The 21,648-nt window shown below is 41.8% G+C and overlaps 1 protein-coding gene across 2 annotated transcripts in view; it reads left to right on the plus strand.

Moving 5' to 3' along the window:
* Nucleotides 1-8,181: 8,181 nt before the first annotated feature.
* The window catches only part of EFHC1 (EF-hand domain containing 1), a 77,069-nt gene continuing 63,602 nt past the window's right edge, over nt 8,182-21,648 (plus strand). For both annotated transcript variants that reach the window (XM_025890351.2, XM_025890350.2), the window contains exons 1-3: nt 8,182-8,342; nt 17,761-17,982; nt 21,253-21,540. In XM_025890351.2, the coding sequence (XP_025746136.1) occupies nt 8,280-8,342; nt 17,761-17,982; nt 21,253-21,540 (573 nt within the window). In that variant the 5' untranslated portion in view covers nt 8,182-8,279. The remainder of the gene's footprint in view (nt 8,343-17,760; nt 17,983-21,252; nt 21,541-21,648) is intronic.

A 21,648-nucleotide genomic window follows, 5' to 3' on the forward strand; every position in this document is an offset into this window, starting at 1 on the left:
AAAATCTTTTTAAAAAAATAATATGGAAGGAAATGCTTTGCAATAAAAGGAAAATTCATTTAAACATTAATTTTGAGAGCATATCTATCTAAGGTAAGGGCTTTTCTTACCTAACAGGATCTCATAGGAAGAGGTATGCACTGTATTTTAGATTCCAAGAGGCCTTGACCAACTCAAAGGCTACAGAGTAACACCTCAGATCTTATCGTGCATTATGCTTTCCAAAACATTTCCACATCCATTTAAGCTTCTAAATAATCATGTGAAGCAAGGCCAAAAAAATCTCCACTAAACTAGGAAACACCCTAGGAAAGTGGAATGATTGGTTCAAAGTCACATAACTCGTTGTAATGTTTAAACTCAAACACATTTTTCCTTCAGATAAATCCAAGGCTCAGCTAATCAGAAACATCAACACCCAAATATTTGCAGAGCCCTTTACAGTGTGTGAAGCACTTTTACTATTGTGCATACTTTAACCTAATCTCATTTTAACTTTTGTTCCTAAATACCTCATGAATAGCGAGGGTTGTATTGTTTCTTTGCAGGTTGAAGTGACTTACTTCACACTGTGTCCTTGGATGCCAAATAAAGCATTCTTTGCACCTCACAGTTTTCTTAGAGCCCAAAGGCAACAGGCCCAATTGGCGACAGGCCCTTGCTGGCCTAGAGTATAACATCAAATCTCACTCTCCAGTCACAGATTCTTGAAAATACTTTGATTCCTTGGATAAGAAATTCATCTGGGGGGCGCCTGGGTGGCTCAGTTGGTTAAGCGACTGCCTTCGGCTCAGGTCATGATCCTGGAGTCCCGGGATCGAGTCCCACATCGGACTCCCTGCTCGGCGGGGAGTCTGCTTCTCCCTCTGACCCTCTTCCCTCTCGTGCTCTCTATCTCTCATTCTCTCTCTCTCTCAAATAAATAAATAAAATCTTTAAAAAAAAAAAAAAAAAAAAAGAAATTCATCTGGTATTGATAATCTTGCCAGGGTTATGCAAACCCTCCCTCTCCTCTTTCACTAGGGATCGTCAGTTCTTCAAACAATCAGTTCTCCCAGGGATTTTGACATGTTGTATGACTTTGAATATGGGATTTAAAAAAAATTCTTCTCTGCCTTATAAGAGAGTTATAGACTTAGCAGAAAGTCCCCCAAGAGTCCTTATTTCTCATTTTCAAGTAATATATGCTAATTAAAGAAAATGCAGAAAAATAGGGAAAAAAAGATAATCCACGGGCCCATCACGAAAATAAACCTCTCCAGGGGAAAAATAAAGCTATAGTGAAATGTTATCAGTGATAGGTAAATTAGCTAGTGTCACATAAAATTATGCTTCCTGAAAAAAAAAAAAACAGAAATTGGGAACGAGAAATATTAAGCAATCTAATACTTTCATTCTATAAAGTACAAAATCAACGGTCTCTGGCTCGATTTACGGAAATACCAAGATAGTTACATTACACCCCCTTCTGACATTACACTACGTCGGTAATTTGATGATGCTATGGCTGAGATACTGGCTCATACGACAAAGCCGATGATACGTTATCTTGTGTTGAAAGAATTCTTTGAAATGCTTCTCCTGACTCAAGCCCTCTGAGAGTGCCCTGCTAGAAAGACCTTCACTGGAGGGGAGGCCTTGCCTGCTGAACGGGTGAGTATCCGGATTCACTGGCAGCCACTCCACAAACTCTGACCACCACTCGGTGCCAAGCCCTATTCTAGGAATACAGCAATGAACAAAACACACAAATCCTTGCCCTTGGGGGGCTTATATTCAGGGGCTGGAGGTAGGGGTAAGACAGACAATGAACCAAATAAGTAAGTTATATAGAATGTTAGAAGGTGATGGTGCCAAGAAGAAACAGAAAGCAAGGAAGAACAGGCCAGAGGGGCGGGGTGGGTGTGCAGTTTTAAACAGGATCAGGGAAGACTCCAGAAAGAGGTGAGGGAGTTGGCTCTGTTTCTCTCCCAGGCAGAGGGAAGAAGTGCAAGGGCCCTGAGGCCAGAGCACACTAGGAATAGCAGGAGGCCAGCATGAACAGAGAGAGGGAGGGCAGTAGGAGATGCAGACTGTGAGAGCCTTGTAAGCACTTCAGCTCTTACTGTGACTTTAGGACAGGGTATGCTGGGGAAGAATTCTGTTCGAGAAAATTCAGGGTCATTGTTTTCCTACATGGACTAATTACTAATTACACATTACCTTGCCCATAGAAAACGGTAAATCCTGTCCCTTTCAATCTACACAAAACCAGGTTATCATTAAGTGATTCCATCTATGGGCCTGGCCACAGGGACTCGGTTCCCGTGGACACACTCTGGTGCCTGGAGGATTCTTCCCAGATTCTTCTTAGCGTTTTTTTTTTTTAAGTGCTCAGAACACTGACCTCCACTTCCCAGATAGGCTTTGAGTGTTTCCTTGTTCTCCTGACACTGGTTTGTACTCTGGGTAATCCTCTGGGCAAAAATGCAATGAAACACCCAGGGCAGAGTCTATAAACTAGGAATAATAATAACATTAACAGTTTACATTAGCTAGTGCTCACTCCTTGCCAAGTCCTTAGCCGAGCTGTTTTCTTAGATTCTTTCATTTAACCCTTCATATAACCCTATGAGATAGATGTTATTGTTGCCTCCATGTTACAAATGAGGAAACTGACAGATTAGGTAAGTTTGTCCCGGGCTACCTGGCTAGTAAGTAATGCAATCTCACAGAGACTCGGGACTTTGAATCCAGAGTCCGTATTCTTAACAACCAAAACAAAAGTGACTGTAGAAGGTCTTTTTGGTCTAACTTCCCCACTGCCAATTATGTGAACTAGAAGTGTAGAATTGGGAAGGAAGGGTAATATGGATTTGTGTGTGTGTGTGTGTGCCCTCAAATGAAATAAACCTAAAGATGCAGTTCTTGTTTCATTTCTAGACACTTGAGCCAAGCATAATTCCTCAGGCTGTTACTGCTGAAGCAGGACCGATAGTGAAATTCTTAAATGTATTTTTGTGCTAGAATCCAATGCAGACCTAGTCACATGACAAATGTCAATCTCAGAAGCCATCTGTGACATCTGGAAGAGCTTCGAGGACTCAAACCAGCTTTAAGAACCACTGACTATCCTCGATTATTTCCCTACACTTCTCTAGTGAATCCTTCCTTATCTTCAGGACCTGTTAAATATATCCTATTATTCATTAAAGTGAACTTGAGCACTATTCTGGGCTAACGCAATTTCTTTTTCTCAAAGACAACTATGGAAACATGCAAAGCATCTCCACTCAGTGTTTTGTTTTGTTTTGTTTTTTTCCAGCAAGAACAAATCATTTTGGAATCTGATTAATTTTATTGTGGTAAAAATACCTTAGCACAAAGTTCATATTCAATAAGTACTAGTGGCTATCATTGTCATAATTATTTCTATCACTTTATGCAGAGCAGGGTGCTGTGGGTTCTATACAGAAGTGTTCACCCTTTCCATGGGCTCTCGGAGGTATCTCCCAGAGTGGGAGCTCTCTGTCCTCGGGAAGGATTTCTCCCTACTCATAACAAATTAATACATGTTTTATTTTCCTAGGGTTCTGCATATTTTTCATCCATAGCTTTCACTTGGTTTTCAAGATGACCCCATGACTCCCAAACAATTAGTGATCATTAATTCTGGTTCAGGCTTCTCATTTTAGAGATGAAAAAACCAGAATCACAGGTAGGTAAGTTGTTTGAGCTCACACAAATATTCATAACACAGTGAGGACACGACTATGGTTCTTAAGACCCCAACCTGGTGTTTCATTTTCTGTTCTATGCTGCATATATAAAAGGAGAAAAGGAAGACTGCTTGAGGTGTGCAATGGGAGAGGGGGTATCAAAGGCATTTCCCCATTGTTTCAAGGTTACCATTTACCTGAATTAATGGACTCCACCTGCCTGCCCACATTTGGAATCCACAACTATAGTAGATATTACTGCCACATCACTCTCATATTTCTCTTTGTCCATACTATTAATAGCCTTCTTAAATCAGAGATGACTGACAAGCAGGATTGCAAAGTCAATGATCCCTCACGTGCTGAAGGAGGAGTATCTTTTCCATCTGAGAGAAGATGAGGTGGAGTGTAAGAAATATTCAGCTGGGAACCAGTCATTAGCTGATGGTTTCTTAATGTCTTTTGGTCTGGGGATTTCTCATCAGTAAAATGAGTGGGCTGGATAGTGTCGATCGATTTCCCAAGTGCTTTGATTGTGACCATGAAAAAAAATACCTGGAATATGAATGTGTATGTACATATTTTGAAAACTTTTTCAGTAAATTATTCTTACCCATATAATATGGGATACATCCTGATAATTTAGATCCTATTTCTTCCTTTTTTTAATGAAAAATTCTGACTGTTGTCACAATCCATTAAGTTGATTTTACCACCTCCTAATGGAGACCGGCAGTTAAAAATACTGGATGATCTCCAAGTCATTCACTCACTTAGTTGGTCAATCATTGTACAACTGTTTATTGAGTATCCCAACTGTGTTGGGATCCGGGAAAATGGCAGTGACCAAAACAAATAACCTATCTTTATGATGCTTATATCCTGTGAAATCTCTGATTCTGTGAGGTGATGTTTGATAGGCTTTTTCAGAGAGAAGGGAATGCCATCTGAATCAACTAAAGTTATAGAATGTGTCTGACTTAAGGAAGAAAAAAGCAGCAGAAACACAAGTTTTTTGGAACCCCTGGCAGGAAACCACTGCAAGGCCAAAACTAAACCCAAATTGCATGAGTTTGTGTCAAATGAAGATTTCCTGTGGGTCCTAAATCTGCCCCTATAACTACTTGGAAATCCCTGATGGTGTTTCTCTCTCCTTCTACCATACTTTGCAAAGATTGAAGTGGCTTGACTCTGGGCACTCTTCTAAGATAAGAGATTCCAGAAACTAAGGAGTGAGCGGTGGAAAGGAATGCTGGGTAGCACTCTGACTGAGGGACACTCCCCTGCAAGGTCTTACCACTATGGCCACACACTAGCCACACCCCCAGCACTTTCAAACTTAAGGTGTAGAATTGAGTTTTTTCAGAAACCATGTTGTACCGTTTTTATCCAGCAGAGGGAAGTAGAGCACCCAAAATCATTGCATAAATACCTACCGGGCGCGCGCGCGCGCGCGCACACACACACACACACACACACACACACACACACACACACACACACCTGCTTGATATATGTCCTGTGACTTTAGGTACTGAAGAATAATATCACAGGATTGCAAACAAATTCTGGATAAAGCCAGCATTCTGGGCAAAATCCTGAAAAAGGAGATGCCTAATTTTTACAACTGCTTTATTTTAACCTCTGCCAGTCTGCTATCTCCCATCAGTTCCTGGGATCATCATCCAGCATGAGGCCCTCTTTCGGGTTTGGTCTGCTGGCAGACTGATCTTTCCATATCTTCCTTTCCCCACGTTGTGAAACACCTGCTAAAGTCATGCGATATTTCTGTGGTCTTCTGAGTCCAGGCTTTATGCACAGCCTTCAGACCGTGGCACTTTTTACTCGAGCTGTCAGGGATGGTCAGTTTCCTGCTCCCTCCTGTATATTGCACCAAGTGGAAAATGGTGAGTGCAAACTGAAGCCTGATCCATGCTAAGTAGTCATGTTTGGGAGAAACGGGATATAAACTCTTTTTTTTTTTTAAGATTTTTATTTATTTGTCAGAGAGAGAGAGAGAGAGCAAAAGCAGGGGGAGCAGTAGAGGGAGAGGGAGAAGCAGGCTCCTCACTGAGCTAGGAGCCTTATGTGGGACTCGATCCCAGGACCCTGGGATCATCACCTGAGCCGAAGGCAGACGCTTAACGACTGAGCCACCCAGGCGTCCCCGGGATATAAACTCTTTTAAAAAAGATTTTATTTACTTATTTGAGAGAGTGAGCAAGAGAAAGAGCACAAGCCGGGCGGTGGGGGGAGAGGGAGAGGGAGAAGCAGGCTTCCCGCTGGGCAGAGAGCCCGATGCGGGTCTTGATCCCAGGACCCTGGGATCATGACCTGAGCCAAAGGCAGCAGCTTAACTGACTGAGCCACCCAGACGCCCTGTGATATAAACTCTTAATCATACCAAACCTCAGGGTTCAAGCAGTTTTCCGAAGCCCTACCTTTATTTTTTTATTTCCCCCCCCTTCTTTACACACTTGTCCCTGTGCTTTTTAGCATCAATGCAACACGGCCCAGCTTCCTCTCCTCAGGGGTGATGGCATTTTTAGGAGAATATAGACCAAGAAAAGTTTTTGTCACCATGCACTTCTAGGGTCTGAAAGTATTAAAACACACTTGGTTAGCCATTTAACTAGTGTGTTCTTCTGGAACAGAAAGGCATTTGAGCAGAGGCCACTCTTCAAATAGAAACAGATGACACAATGGACAATAGACTTAGGCATGACTTACCCTTTCCAGCCCCCATGGACTTCTTCCCTACCCAATCTAGGGAATATAGACCCAAGTGCGACCAAGCAGTTAGTCCAGAAGGGCTCTTTCAAGTGTATCCTAATGCCATGGATTTACTTTTATTAAGATGGAGAGGAGGGCAGGATCGTATAACTGGTAAGAGTTAAAGGTTATTATCCAAGAGTCAGCAAGGATTATAGCTACCAGTGTTTCTGGATACTCAGCATCAGTGAGGTGGAGAGAAGTGAGAGAGGCATCTTCAACCTCTTTAAAGGTTGAACTTGCCATTTTGAAGTATTCTTCCAGTAGCTGGCTTGTATCCTAGGTCAGTGGCTAAGATATAATGCAGTGGACAGATGCTTTTAAAGTTTTCAGTAGATTCAACAATGGTAATTCATCGATTTTTAAAGCATTAAATGCCTGCATTAAAGTAATATACTAATAGAAAATTTTTAAAAATTTAAAGGTAAAAAAAGAGGAGGGGACAAGAACAGGAAAACAGAAGTAGTGAGGAGAGAGGAGGGGTTAGTGGAAAATAAACTAAGCAGGATGTGGTAGACAGCCACCAATAACTGCTTCAGGTGCCATCAGTGGATTCATGTCCTTCACCCCCTGAGCTTCATGCCCATTAGTGAAGCCCAACAGGGGGATTTGCTCTGACAAGCGGCAATAAAACTAAAGCTGCTGTCTGCATTAGCACTCAACTACCCATGACGTGGAGCTATGCTTTCTGTGGCAGGCTTGCTACTCTATCATGTTCCTAAACTGGCTCATTATCAGGAACAGCTCTTATAAAAATCAGATTCCTGAACTCTATTTCAGACCTAATGAATCCCATGTCTGGGCACCAGGGTTTTGTTTGCTTTTTGTTTTTATTTTTAAACTCCTCGGTGCTGATGGATAGGGTTTTCTTTCTTTCCTGAAGATGCTTCAGGAACGAGATTATATTTCTTTAAAGGCATAATAATTTAAACAAGTTTTATAAAAATCACCAAAGGCGAGAATACCTACGATCCTGACACTATCTCACCCCACTTGTTTGCGTCTTTATGACTTAGTTTTCTCTTCGAAGGAGATGCATTTCCCCCTGTGGGTCGGATCTTTGCATTGCAGCGGCAGAGAGGTATAGAGATCAAGAGAATTGAGATAAGCACCCTATAGCTCTACAGTCAACGAATATTGAGTGTCCTGGGGTGAATAGGCAAGGCCCAGCCTTCAAAAATTGAGAGGCTGCAGAGCGGCAGGTATTGACCCGTAGAATAAAGAGAGGCGAAGATGGAAAATAATGCAGCAATGGGAGGATGAGGGACGATCGGTTGCATTAGTTCCCTGAACATCCTTGAGCAAGAGATACAACCATGAGTAATCCGCAGCCCCTGCCCCCAACAAGCACGGGGTGCCACTTTCAACCGGAACCAACCATTTACACTTCAGTGTGAACCGGGACAAGAGCCCTATTCCCAAGGCTGGGAGAAGACAGGACCCGAGCTCACGGCGCGGGCGGGGAGCTGTGAGGACTGGGTGGACGAAAGGAAGCACCTTCCCCTCCACTGTAACCCCTCTAAAGGCCGGCCCCCACCCCTGCACCTCAAGGTGACGAGGGGAGCCTCCTCGCAGTCACCTCCTCCCACCACGCCCACCAGCTCCCACCTCAGTCAGAACGCCGGGCCCGCGGGCGGCGCACGCGCAGACCCGTCGCGCCCGCGCCTCAGGCCCCGCCCCCGCGCGCGGCGCTCCGGATGTTTGGCATTACCATGGAGCTTCGCGAGGCCGGCGGACGCGGCTCGTCGCCCCGGCAACCCGGGAGGCCAACACCGGACTCAGGTGGCGGCGGCGGCGAAAGCGGCGGCGATGGTGTCCAACCCTGTGCATGGCCTGCCCTTTCTCCCGGGCACGTCCTTTAAGGACGCCACGGTGAGGACTTCTCTGCCCCACCCCCACCCGGCCCCACCCCCGGCGGCCTCGGAGAGCTCGCCCCTTGGTGCACCTGCCTCCTCCACCCAAGATTGCCCTTTCCCTTCAGACCCCGTCCTCTGTCCCCACCTTTTCTCAGTCCGCCACCACAATTCCTGCGTCCTCCCCCTCCAGCCTCACCCTCTCTCCCCCAGCCTTTGCCCTCCGCTCCATCCTCTAGTTTTTTCACTCCATCCTGGCAGTCTATTGACCTCCTTCGTTCTCGTCGGCCTAGCTGCGTTCTTCCTCCTGCCCTGCTCCTTTAGCCCCTGCCTCTCCTCCCCCAAGATCTCTGTTTTCCCCCACTTTCCTCCCCAGCTCTGGCTAGGTCCTCTCCTAGCTCATTCTCCCACACCGTACCCCTCTCTGCCCAGCTCCCTTCTTGACCGCCCTCAGTCCCCCAGGCTAGCCCCTTCTCCCGCTCAGCCTCCTTACATCTTCGTCCTCCTTCCCACAGCCGCATCCTGCCCATCTCCCCAGGCCTATCATTCCCGCTCGCCTCCTTCCTCTTCCTTATCCTGGACCCACTAGTCTTGCCCCCTTCAGCTCCGTCTCCAGTCTTATATAAATCATTTCCACTCATTCTCCTCTTTCCACCAGGTTCTTTTACGCAGTCTCCGCCCTCCTCATTTATGCTTCTACCTAGCCCCATCCCCTTTCCGTTCAGCACTTCTGACTTGTCTACAGCCTAGTCCCAGCTTCTCCCCAGTCCTGTTTTATCTTCTTTCTCAATTGCTCTTTCTCCAAAAGTTAGACTTTCAACACTTGCCTATCTTCCTCCTAAACCATCCCTCCCTGCTTTGTAGGAGATAATTCCATTCCAGTCCTTTCAACCACATTTGATTAGCTGTTTTTTTTTCTTCCCCAGTCCTATTCTTTTCTAACATTTTAATGAAAGATGCCTGATTAGATGATTTTGCTCCTTTGCTACTTTTAACTGTTTTTAGTTGTATTCTGTAGACCAAAAAAAAAAAAAAAAGCTTGTTTTCTTTTTCCTCCTGACATAGCTTAGCCCTTGACGGAATTATTTAGTATTTGTTTTAATTTTAACCTGGTTACTGAAATATATGTTTGAAGATCAATGTTGAGATTCAGTAAACTGTCATAGATGAGACAATAATAAGTTGTATAGCTTAATAATTTAAGCTGTAAGCTCCTTTCCATGTATATAAAGGTAAGATAAAATATGTAGTCCATTTATTTTCTTTGGGAGAATGAACTGAAATTGAAATTTTGGTGAGGGAGTGTGGATTCTGAGCCTCTTCTTCATAATTATCCCTGCATTAAGACACAGCATCACAGAGCTTTTCCTTCAGTGGGCTTTTTCGTTCTTGTAAGTTAGAAATTGTAGGCACATTCCTGTCCCGTGCAGGAGCAAGCCTAAGCGTTTGGTGTTGGTGAGTGTGGGTTAGGCAGGGTTGAGTCGATTTGGGGGATTACAAATGTACAGACTGTAGGTCCCAGGCACTGAGAATATACATTGCTGTCCTTCATATAAGAATAACTGTGCATTGGACATATTTTCTATTTTAAAAACACGGTCCAAGTGTCAACCTATTTGCCTATTTGGTCACTATCTTTACTCAGCACTGAAGAACTAGGTGTGTATAACACTCAAAGCATTCAGAAGGTGAACCATAATGACTAAGAGGGGTGGGGAGGCTACCCAGTCTCTGGTATTTTGTTAGACTAGCCTGAACAGACTAAGACAGTTTGTAAGTATTTTCTCCCATTCCCTAGGTTGCCTTGTCATTTTGTTGATTATTTCCTTTGCTGTACAGAAGCTTTTTAATTTTATGTAGTTCCACTTCTTTATTTTTGCTTCCGCTGACTGTGCTTTTGTTATTATATCTAAAAGTCATTGTCGGAACGCCTGGGTGGCTCAGTCGTTAGGCGTCTGCCTTGGGCTCAGGTCATGATCCCAGGGTCCTGGGATCAAGTCCCACATCATCGGGCTCCTTGCTCAGTGAGGAGCCTGCTTCTCCCTCTCCCTCTGCTGCTCCCCCTGCTTGTGCTCTCTCTCTCTGACAAATAAATAAAAATATTTTAAAAAATAAATAAATAAAAGTCATTGTCAAAACTAATGTCAGGGAGCTTTTTCCCTTTTTTTCTTCAAGGAGTTTTATAGTTCCAGGTCTTATGTTTAAGTCTTCAATCATTTTGAGTTAATTTTTGTGAGTTCTATAAAATAGGGATCCATTTTCATTCTTTTGCCTGGATACCCAGTTTTCCTGGCACCATTTGTTGAAGAGACTGTCCTTTCCCTATTGTGTATTCTTGGCACCCTTGTCAAAGACAGTTGACCATATATGCATGAGCTTATTTCTGGGCTCTATTCTGTTCCATTGGCTTATGTGTCTCTTTTTATGCCAGTACCATGTAGTTTTGATTACTACTGTAGCTTTGTAATGATAGTTTGAAATCAGGAAGTGTGACGCCTCCAGCTTTGTTCTTTTTTTTTGTTATGTTAATCACCATACATTACATCATTAGTTTTTGATGTAGTGTTCCATGATTCATTGTTTGTGCATAACACCCAGTGCTCCACGCAGAATGTGCCCTCCTTAATACCCATCACCAGGCTAACCCATCCCCCCACCCCCCTCCCCTCTAGAACCCCCAGTCCGTTTCTCAGAGTCCATCGTCTCTCATGGTTCGTCTCCCCCTCCGATTTACCCCCCTTCATTCTTCCCCTCCTGCTATCCTTTTTTTTTTTCTTAACATATATTGCATTATTTGGTTCAGAGGTACAGATCTGTGATTCAACAGTCCTGCACAATTCACAGCGCTCACCATAGCACATACCCTCCCCAATGTCTATCACCCAGCCACCCCATCTCTCCCACCCCCCCACCACTCCACCACTCCAGCAACCCTCAGTTTGTTTCCTGAGATTATAGCTTTGTTCTTCTTTCTCAAGACTGCTTTGGCTATTTGGGGTTTTTGTGGTTCCATGCAAATTTTAGGATTGTTTTTTCTATTTCTGTGAAACATGCCATTGGAATTTTGATAAGGATTGCACTGAATTTGTAGATCACTTTGGATAGTGTGGACATTTAAGCAGTATTAATTCTTCCAATCCAGGAACACAAGATACCTTTCCGTTTGTTTGTGCCTTCTTTAATTTCTTTCATCAGTGTCTTATAGTTTTCAGTGTATAGGTTTTTCATGTACTTAAATTTATTCCTAAGTATTTTATTGTTTTTATGCTATTGTAAACAGAATTGTTTTCTTAATTTCAATTTCAGATAGTTCATTGTTAGTGTATAGAAACAGTTTTTCTCTGTATGTTGATTTTGTATCCTGCAACTTTACTGAATTCATTGATTAGTTCTAACAGTTCTTTGGTGGAGTCTTTAGGGTTTTCTGAATTTAAGATCATGTCATCTGCATACAAAGAGGGTTTTACTTCTTCCTTTCCTATTTGGATGCCTCTTCTTTTTGTTGCCTGATTGCTCTGGCCAAGACTTCTAGTTCTATGGTGAATAGGAATGGTAAGAGTAGACACCCTTGTCTTGTTCCTGATTTTAGAGGAAAAGTTTTCAACCCTTCACCATAGAGTTTGATGTTAGCTATGGACTTGTCACATATGGTCTTTACTGTGTTAAGGTATGTTCCCTCTATACTCAGTTTGTCAAATTTTTATTATGAATGGATATTTTGTCTTTTTCTTCATCTCTTGAGATGATCATATGATTTTTATCTTTCATTCTGTTAATGTGTTGTATAACAAGTACTGATGTGTGTATGATGAACCATCCTTGCATCTCAGGGATAAATCCCACTTGGTCATGATGTATGATCCTTTTAATGAGCTGTTGAATTTGGTTCGCTAATATTTTTTGATAATTTTTGCATCTATATTCATCAAGGATATTGGTCTGTAACTTTCTTTTTTTTATAGTACCCTTATCTGGTGTTGATATCAGGGTGATCTTTTTTGTTTCTTAATGCACGCATTTATCACTATAAAATCCTCTATTGGGGCACCTGGGTGGCTCAGTTGGGTATCTGACTTTTGGTTTTGGTTCAGGTCATAATCTCAGGGTTGTGGGATCGAGCTCCATGTTGGGCGCTGCCCTGAACGGGGAGCCTGCTTGGGATTCTCTCTCTCCCTCAGCACCCCCATCCCTACCCCCACTGCTCTCTCTCTCTTGCTGTCTAAAAACAAAACAAAACAAAACAAAACCCTATTAAACTGCTTTTGCAGGTTCCCAAAGGTTTACATATGTTGTGCTTCTATTTTCATTTGTTTCAAGATACTTTTTGATTTCCCTTTTGATTTCTTCTTTGACCCACTGGTTGTACAAGGGTGTGTTGCTTAATTTCCACATATTTGGGAGTTTTTCAGTTTTCTTCCTGTTATTGATTTCTAGTTTCATACTGTTGTGGTGCAAAAGCATACTAGGTATGATTTCAATCTGCTAAGACTTATTTTGTCACCTATCATATAACCTGTCCTGGAGAATGTTGGTATACTTTAGAAGAATGTGTATTTTGCTGTTGTTAGATGGATTATTCTTTTTATGTCTGTTAGGTCTGTTTGGTCTAAAGTATGGTTCAAATCCAACCTTTCCTTGTTCATTTCCTATCTGATTTAGTCATCTATTGAAATCCCTTACATTATTGTCTTGTTGTCTATTTCTCCTTTCACATCTGTTAGTATCTGCTTTGATGTGGGGTGCATGTATATTTATGATCATATCTTTTTCCCCCTCTGTTTTATTTTAATTCCAGCATAATTAACAGTGTTATATTAGTTTCAGGTGGTTGTTATATCTTCTTGATTAATTGATCCCTTTACCGTTATATAATGACCATCTGTGTTTCTTGTTACCATTTTTGGCTTAAAGTCTATTTTGTTTGTTGTAAGTATACTTACCCATGTCTCTTTTGGTTTCCGCTTGCATGGATTATCTTTTCCATCCCTTCACTTTCAGCTTATGTATGTGCTTCAAGCCAAAGCAAGTCTCTTATAGTCTCTTATAGTATAGGCAGCATATAGTTGATCTTGTGGGTTTTTTTTTTTTAAATCATTCAGCTTTTTGTCTTTTGATTAGAAAATTCAGTTCATTTATGTTTAGAGTAACTATTGATAGGTAAGGATTTATTAATGCCATTTAATGTTTTCTGGCTGTTTTGTAGTTCCCTTGTTCCTGTCTTGTTGTCTTCCTTTGTGTATTGATGATTGGTCATAGTATCTTTGATTTTTTTCTCTTTATTTTTTGTGAAGCTGCTGTAGGTTTTTGCTTTGTGGTTACCATGAAACTCACATGAAACATATCTGTAGCGGTCTATTTTACACTGATAGCAGCTCAACTTTGATCACATATAAACACCCTATCCTTATTTACCCTCCTCACTTTAGGTTTTTTGATGTCACCATTTATATCTTTTTATATTTTGTATCCACTAACAAATTGTTGGAGCTACAGAGGTTTTCAGTACTTTAGTCCTTTAATCTTTATACTAGAATTAAGAAGTGAATACATCACCATGTTGCAGTTTTAGGGTATTCTAAATCCGACTATATGCTCACTTTATCCATGTGTTGTGTATTTTCATGTTACTAATTAATGCCTTTTTATTTCAGCTTGAACTTCTTTCAGCATTCCTCATAAGGCAGGTTTAGTGGTAATAAATCTTCTCATCTTTGTTTATTAGGGAAGGTCTTTATCTTGCCTTCCTTTCTGAAGCACATTTTTTCTGGATAAAGTATCCTGTGTTGGCAGTTTCTTTTTTTTAACACTGAATGATCCCATTCTCTCCTGGCCTGTAAGATCTCTGCTGAAAAATGTGCTGATCGTTTATGGAAGTTACCTTGTATGAGAGAGTTTTTTTTTCTTTTACTGCTCTTAAAATTCTTTCTTTGTCTTTGATTTTATTATTATGTGTCTTGGAGAAGATTATTTTTTTTTTAAAGATTTTATTTATTAGAGAATGAGAGATAGAGAGCATGAGAGGGAAGAGGGTCAGAGGGAGAAGCAGACTCCCTGCTGAGCAGGGAGCTCGATGCGGGACTCGATCCCGGGACTCCAGGATCATGACCTGAGCCGAAGGCAGTCGCTTAACCAACTGAGCCACCCAGGCGCCCTTGGAGAAGATTATTTTAGATTGAAATTTTGAGTACCAATAGCTTCATGAACTTGAATGTCCAAATCTATCCCCAGGTTTGAGTAATTCTCAGCCATTATTTCTTTAAATAAGCTGTCTACCCCTTTCTGTATTCTCCTTCTAGAGAAGGATCCAGTGATACATACATGATTTTTCTTGTTGGTATTTCATAAGTTCCATGGGCTTTCTTCATTCCTTTTCATTCTTTTTTCTTTTTGCTCCTCTGTGGGTTAGCTTCAAGTTATTTGTCTTCTAGCTTACAGATTCTTTCTTCTGCTTGTTCAGATCTTCTTTTGAAGCTATAGTTGAATTCTTCAGTTCAGTCATTGTGTTCTTCAGCTCCAAAATTTGTTTGGTTCTTTTTTATGTTTTCTAAGTCTTTATTGAACTTCTCACTTTGTTCCTTTGTTGTTTTCCTGATATCATTAAATTGCCCATCTCTGTTCTTTTGTAGGTCTCCTGAGCATCTTTAGGACAATTCTGAATTTTTTTCATTAGGCAATTCCTGGTTCTCCATTTCTTTGGGGCCAGTTACTATAGGTGGTGGAATCATGTTTCCCTGATTCTTCATGATCCCTATATCTTGCATAGGTGTCTTCACATGAAGAAGCACTACCTCTTGCAGACTTTATGGGCTGACTTTGGTAAGGGATGACTTTGACCTGTGGTGGAGGTATGCTGCAGCTTGCTGTGATCCTGGGCCTAGTGGTGTAGGGCACCGAGTGCAGGGCTTTGTGGCAACACTGGGTTTAGGTTTAGGGGACATGATGTCTCTTTGCCCAGGCCACTGGGGTCTATGGCACTGACAACTGTGTAGTCCTTGACAGGTGCTACAGGGGGTCCATAGTGGCTGCAAGGGCTTTGGGGGGTCTTTAGCGACCTCCAGGTCCAGCAGCTAGGGAACAGGGTAAGCAGCAGTGGTGACTGGAGCTGGGACACATAATTGGCGGTCGGGTGCCAGCTGTGGATGCCTGTGTAGTGGCAGGGGCCATTTGCAGACACACACATGGTGGTGGGAAGCAGAGAAGGCAAGGGCCAGGGCCAGCTATGGGCTCACTGGCAGCTGCACAAGGCCCTGGTTGTTGGTGTGTCCTCCTGTGGCTGCACACTCTCCCCCCAGCATGCACACTGCAGTGGAGGCCTGTGATGAGGGTTGGGCCATGTGCAGATGCACAGCTGGAGGGGCTAGTTCCAACTGCATGAACGGGGAGGGGTCAGCCAGAGGGTGTCTGTGCTGGCATCTTGCACTCCAGCAGCTGCAGAGTTCTGAGCTGGCTGCCGGCGTGGTTCCCAGGCTCTGGCAGGGACGTGGGGAGGGGAGGCTGGGCAAGGGGCTCTGATGCTTGGCATCATGAATGCCTGTGGGATGAACACTGATGAAATCTGCAGGGGGTACCCAGTGGCCACAGCCATCCTGGCCCTTGGCTTTGGCTCAGTGGTAAGATCTGCCAGGTTTGTCTGCAGAGCAGGTGTCTACACACCACAGTCACTCCGACTGTAGCCCCTACTTTGCTTCCGTGTTCCTAGCTGGCCTTATACACTTCAGCTTTGCCAGTCTGGGTGGGAGGAAACTGAAGTGGGACCTTTGTGGACTGCCCCAAAAGACTGGAGAAGCTGGTTGCTCTTCCTTCCTGGCCAGGGGATTTCTTTCTGGCCAAGAAGTTCCCTCTTGACACTGAGCAGTGCTGGCTTGGGGGATGAGATGATGCAGCAAAATGAAGTCTTCCTTCTTCTTGTGTAGTTATTCTTGGGTTTTTTGTTCCACTGTGTTCCTAAAACCTCCTAACTGGACTCCAAAGCTCTTCCAGAGCTGTTTTTGTCCATAGATAACTGTCTAATTGTTGATCTTTGTGGAGGGGTAGGGAGGCTGGGGTGTCCTATGTTACCATTTTGGTCTCTCCTCTGCCTTCAAAAATATTTCCTTTCCACTTTTTTCTTTTTTTATTTAATCTTTTGTTTTTTTCAATTTCCAGAAAAAAAATATGTTCCTTATAAAAAAAAAATCAACTTAATTCAGAAAGAATACAGAGAACATTATCCAAATCCAGTTTCTTTTTGTGCATGTGTTTGCATGCTTCTAATTATAGTACCCATATATTTTTTTTTAATTTTTTTTAAGTTTTTGTTTATTTGAGACAGAGAGCACAAGTGGGGAGGAGGATCAGAGGGAGAGGGAGAAGCAGACTCCCAACTGAGCAGGAAGCCCAATGTGGGGCTCGATCCCAGGACTCTGAGATTATGACCTGAGCCGAAGGCAGACACTTAACCAACTAAGCCACCCAGGTGCCCTATGGTATACATATAATTTTATATACTGCTTTTTGTGCTTATTGAATCATAAACATTTTTTGCAGATTGCCACATGGTCTTTAAAACCAATATTTTAACGGCTGCGTCATAGTCCGTTAAGTGAGTTTTCCATCATTAACTCATGTTTGTCTTTTATATTGTTTCCAATGTTTTACTATTGTAATTAACATTACAGTGGTCAGCTTTAGGCATATTATTCTTTCTCATAATTTTGGGTTATATTTTTAAAATAAAGGATCGAGGGTAGAATTTATTGAGTTCAAGACTTTAAACGTATAATACTCACTTGCTTCCAAAGAGTTGTATGAATGTATCAGTATTATTATAACAAGAAAAGCCTTTTATTTTAGGCAAAAATTCATTTCTCAGAGTCAGATCTTCTAGGTTCCATGGTTTATGAACACTAGATAAGATTAAAAACACAGAGGGGCACCTGGGTGGCTCAGATGGTTAAGCATCTGCTTTCGGCTCAGGTCATGATCCCAGGGTCCTGGGATCGAGTCCCACATCGGGCTCCCTGCTCCTTGGGAGCCTGCTTCTCCCTCTGCTTCTCTCTCTCTCTCTCTCTCTCCCTCTCTCTCCCTCTGTCTCTCATGAATAAATAAATAAAATCTTTAAAAAAAAATTAAAAACAGAGAAAGAATTAAGTGAAAGATTGAGTATAGATAAGATAATATCTTAGTTTCTCATGAAAAGTGAGCTGGTAATTATATTGGGCATTCTGGAGCAGGGCTTTAAGTTTTATTTTAAGCTCAGACTGCTGCTTTTCTCCCTGTTCCTGACCAGGTGTTTTAGCTTAAAATATAAGAACCTTCTAATATAGGTAAGCATTTTGTTACAAGGTTTGTGATGTTTTTAAGTGAAGGTTTAAGTTATGATGTTTTTGAAAGTTAGCTCTTTTACCTAACAAATATTTATAAAATATTATTAACGAAACACTTCTTTTGTTCTTCAGAAAGCAGCATTTCATAGAAGCCAGACACTGGGCTACAGGAACGGCTATGCAGTTGTTCGACATCCAACAGTTGGTATAGGCGGGGAGCGGCTCCAGGTCAACCAGCTGTCCCAGGCTGAGCTGGATGAGTTGGCCAACAAGGCACCAGTTTTAACTTATGGCCAACCTAAGCAGGCCCCACCTGCAGAATTTATTCCTGCACATGTGGCTTTTGACAAAAAGGTATCATCTGGGATTTCCGGGTACCCCTTGAATTCAGATTTCTGAGAGCCAACTGTTTGCAGAAAAGTCAACAGCAAACCACAGGTTTTCCAGAGGGCTCTGAGGAGAAAATTGTTCAAATGCCTCAACCTTTAGTCATAGACAGCTGAACTCAGGATTGAAAAAGGCTTTCTTTAGTCAGGAAGCTTATTACAGAAAATAATTCCCTGTAGACTTCAGTGAAATGTTTTCCAAATACAGTTAGAGAAAAGTTGGATGAATTCTGAATTCTTGAGTTCACATTGCTCCATGTTTACCTGCTCTGTGCTGTCTACTTTTTGGAAGTCTTATCTGTACTGATGGCAAACCCTTAGTCTTTGTGAAATGCATCACGACAACTCCATCTTTTGTCAGTTTTAATCAGTCTGTCTTCCTAAGTTTTTATTTTTCAGGGAACGTTTCAGGTTTGCATAATATAACCAAAGGATAGTCTAACATTTTCATTTCTGTCTCATTTACCCTTATGCTTTTGTAATGTGAGCTATTTTAGTTCCATCTGTTGACATTTCCATATCATCCTTGATTCTCCTTGTCAGTGGGCCTCCTCTTTAAGGTGAGGTAGTCCTAACTCTGGCCATGCAACAGAATCCCTAGTGGGACTTTTAAGAAACTGAGATGTCACCCTAACCCTCATCGATCTTAATTTCCAGATAATTTTTATGTATAACTGAGTCTGAGAACTACTGACCAGTTTTTACAAGTTAGCTTTCCTAATTTACTCCTAGCCTATTTTCCTTCTGTCTTTTTTTTGGTCTTTCTTTTCATTTTTTCTTTTTGTTAAATGTCTATAGTGTTCATCTAGCTAGTCAACTTTAATTGAGTACCTATTTTTTTTTAAGATTTTATTTATTTATTTGACAGAGAGAAACACAGTGACAGAGGGAACAGAAGCAGGGGGAGTGGGAGAGGGAGAAGCAGGCTTCCCACGGAGCAGGGAGCTTGATGCAGGGCTTGATCCCAGGACCCTGGGATCATGACCTGAGCCGAAGGCAGATGCTTAACCATCTGAGCCACCCAGGTGCCCCTAATTGAGTACCTATTGAAACTAGTGGCTGAAAAATAGAAAATAACCTGGTGGTGGAATTATGCCATTTACATTCATTAATCACTTAGTTTAAAAATTTTTTTAAATGTCTCGGCCATAATCCATACCATCCTCCTGTCCCCATCTCAGTGAACTCATCCAATAGGAACATGTTCATATATCCGTTCAGAAGCTGAACCTAAACAGTATCAGTTACATGGTTGGGTATTTCTCTACCTTTTTCTTGTTTCTTTGTGAGTCTACAGATAGTTTCAGCCCCAGCTGTGCCCCTAACCCTGAGTTTGGCCTCGGGCAAGTCACTCTACCACCCTGAGTCTCCATTTGTAAAATGAGGGAGGTTCAATTAGCTGATTATTTCTGGCTCTCACATTTGTGTATTTATATATCTGTGGCTCATATTACAGACCATTTCATGCATGAATTAGTGATCATGCCCCCACTTATAGTGATCATGTCTCCATTTCAGTTCTTTGTACTGGATCTACAGTGTTACTTGAAAACGATCTTTTGTCTTTTGTTTTTACTGTATTATCTTTCTCCTTTAAACATTCTATTCCATTCATGTATTTCATCTTTTTATTAAGAGTTTTAAGGTTTTATTCTATTATATGCTTATTTCACATAAGCAATTGCCTGATCTCTTTGGCTTTTAATCTTGTTTTTCCACAGTAGACACTACACCTTTTTAGCAACAGCACTCATGTATAAAATTATGCATCTTCCCATTCATCAAGCCATATTTGTGTCTTCACTAAACGGTCTTCTTGGTTTGTTCCTCTAGTTCCAGTGGAGGTTTAGGTTCACACTCTTGTCTACCTATAACACCATTCTAGTATTTTCTCTTCATGGGAGGAAATATTAAAAATAAAGACAGGATAAAAGAAAGTTTTAAAGTTAATCCCAAAGCTTGTCAACACAAGCTTTTAATATTTTTAAATGTGCAAGAGAACGTGCCATTTTGGATTCCCGCTGATACTCCCCAGAGGACCTAAGGTTTCCTCCATCTGTCATGTATGTTTCTGAGTACAGTGAGGGTGTGTTTACATGCCACTCAAAGATTCTGTGCTGAATTGATGATTTGAGTCTCATTCATATGAATTCTCTAAGGATGAATATGTCATTAATATGCATTTACAGGCCACTTTCCTTCTAAAGAAATGGACTTGAGGCTTCGTTTTCATTTTGAAACCAAAGGTTATAGTCTTGCCCAAATTTTTGACTCTTTGCAGAAATTCTAAGAGATTTTTGACACGGAAGTGAAGCTAGTACAGTTAAGGTCTTTAAGCCATCTCATCAAGAACCACATTACTAAGTAGTCTATGTGTAGTTTGAGTATCTAGAGCAAAGATCAGCAAACGTTTTCTGTAAAGGGCCAAATAGTAAATATTTGGGGCTTTGCAGGTGTCTTAGTCTACTTGAGCTGCCATCACAAGATACCATATACTGGTGCCTTACATAATAGAAATTAATTTTCTCACTGTTCTGGAGGCTGGAAGTCTAAGATCAAGGGTCCTGCTGATTCAGTTTCTTGTGAGGGCTCTCTTCCTGGCTTTAGATAGCTGCCTTTTTGCTATGTCCTCACGTGGCCTTTCCTCAGGGTAGGTTTGCTGAGAGAGAGGTCTTCCTCTCCTTACACAGTCACTAATTCAGTTGGATCAGGGCCCCACTGTTGGGACCTCACTTAAGCTTAATTACTTCCTAAAGACTCTGTCTCCAAATACAGTCATATTAAGGGTTAGGGCTTTTACATACAAATTTTTTTGGGGGGGCAAAGACAAAATTCAGTCCATAGTAGCAGCCCACGTGGTCTCTATCACAGCTACTCAATCCTGCCCTTATAATTGGAAAGCAGCCATTGACAAATACCTGCTAATTATTTACATAATTATTTGTGGATACTGAAATTTGCATTTTGTATCATTTCCATGTGTTGTGAGATTTTATCCTTTTGATTTTTTTAACCATTTAAATATGTAAATAAAACATTCTTAGCTTGGAGGTGATACAAAATCAGCTGGCAGGAATAGATGGGTCCCATGGACCGTAGTTTAGCAGCCTTTGATTTAGAAAATAGGAGTGATGAGTATTTAGTTCTCCCCGAGTGGCTCTCTTTAGAGGAGGATACTGGATGTTTTTTGGATGAGAGACTAATACAATGCCATTTCTCTCTGCCTTGTGTGTTATAGGTGCTGAAATTTGATGCCTATTTCCAAGAAGATGTTCCTATGTCAACTGAGGAACATTATCGGATTCGTCAAGTGAACATTTACTACTACCTGGAAGATGACAGCATGTCTGTCGTGGAGCCTGTTGTGGAAAACTCTGGGATCCTTCAAGGCAAGTTAATCAAACGCCAGCGGCTAACCAAGAATGACCAGGGAGACCATTACCATTGGAAAGACCTAAATCGAGGAATAAACATTACAATTTATGGCAAAACCTTCCGCATTGTTGACTGCGACCGATTCACGCAGGTATAGTATATATTTCTGGAAATTGTGGTGTCTGAGGCATCATTCTAATTTATGGAAGGATACATTTCATTTATAAGGGCAAGAGGAGGGGCGTCCGGGTGGCTCAGT

This window comes from Callorhinus ursinus, unplaced genomic scaffold (assembly GCF_003265705.2).
Source record: "Callorhinus ursinus isolate GAN/ISIS: 27379988/994484 unplaced genomic scaffold, GSC_fseal_2.0 scaffold22, whole genome shotgun sequence".
Taxonomy (NCBI): domain Eukaryota; kingdom Metazoa; phylum Chordata; class Mammalia; order Carnivora; family Otariidae; genus Callorhinus; species Callorhinus ursinus.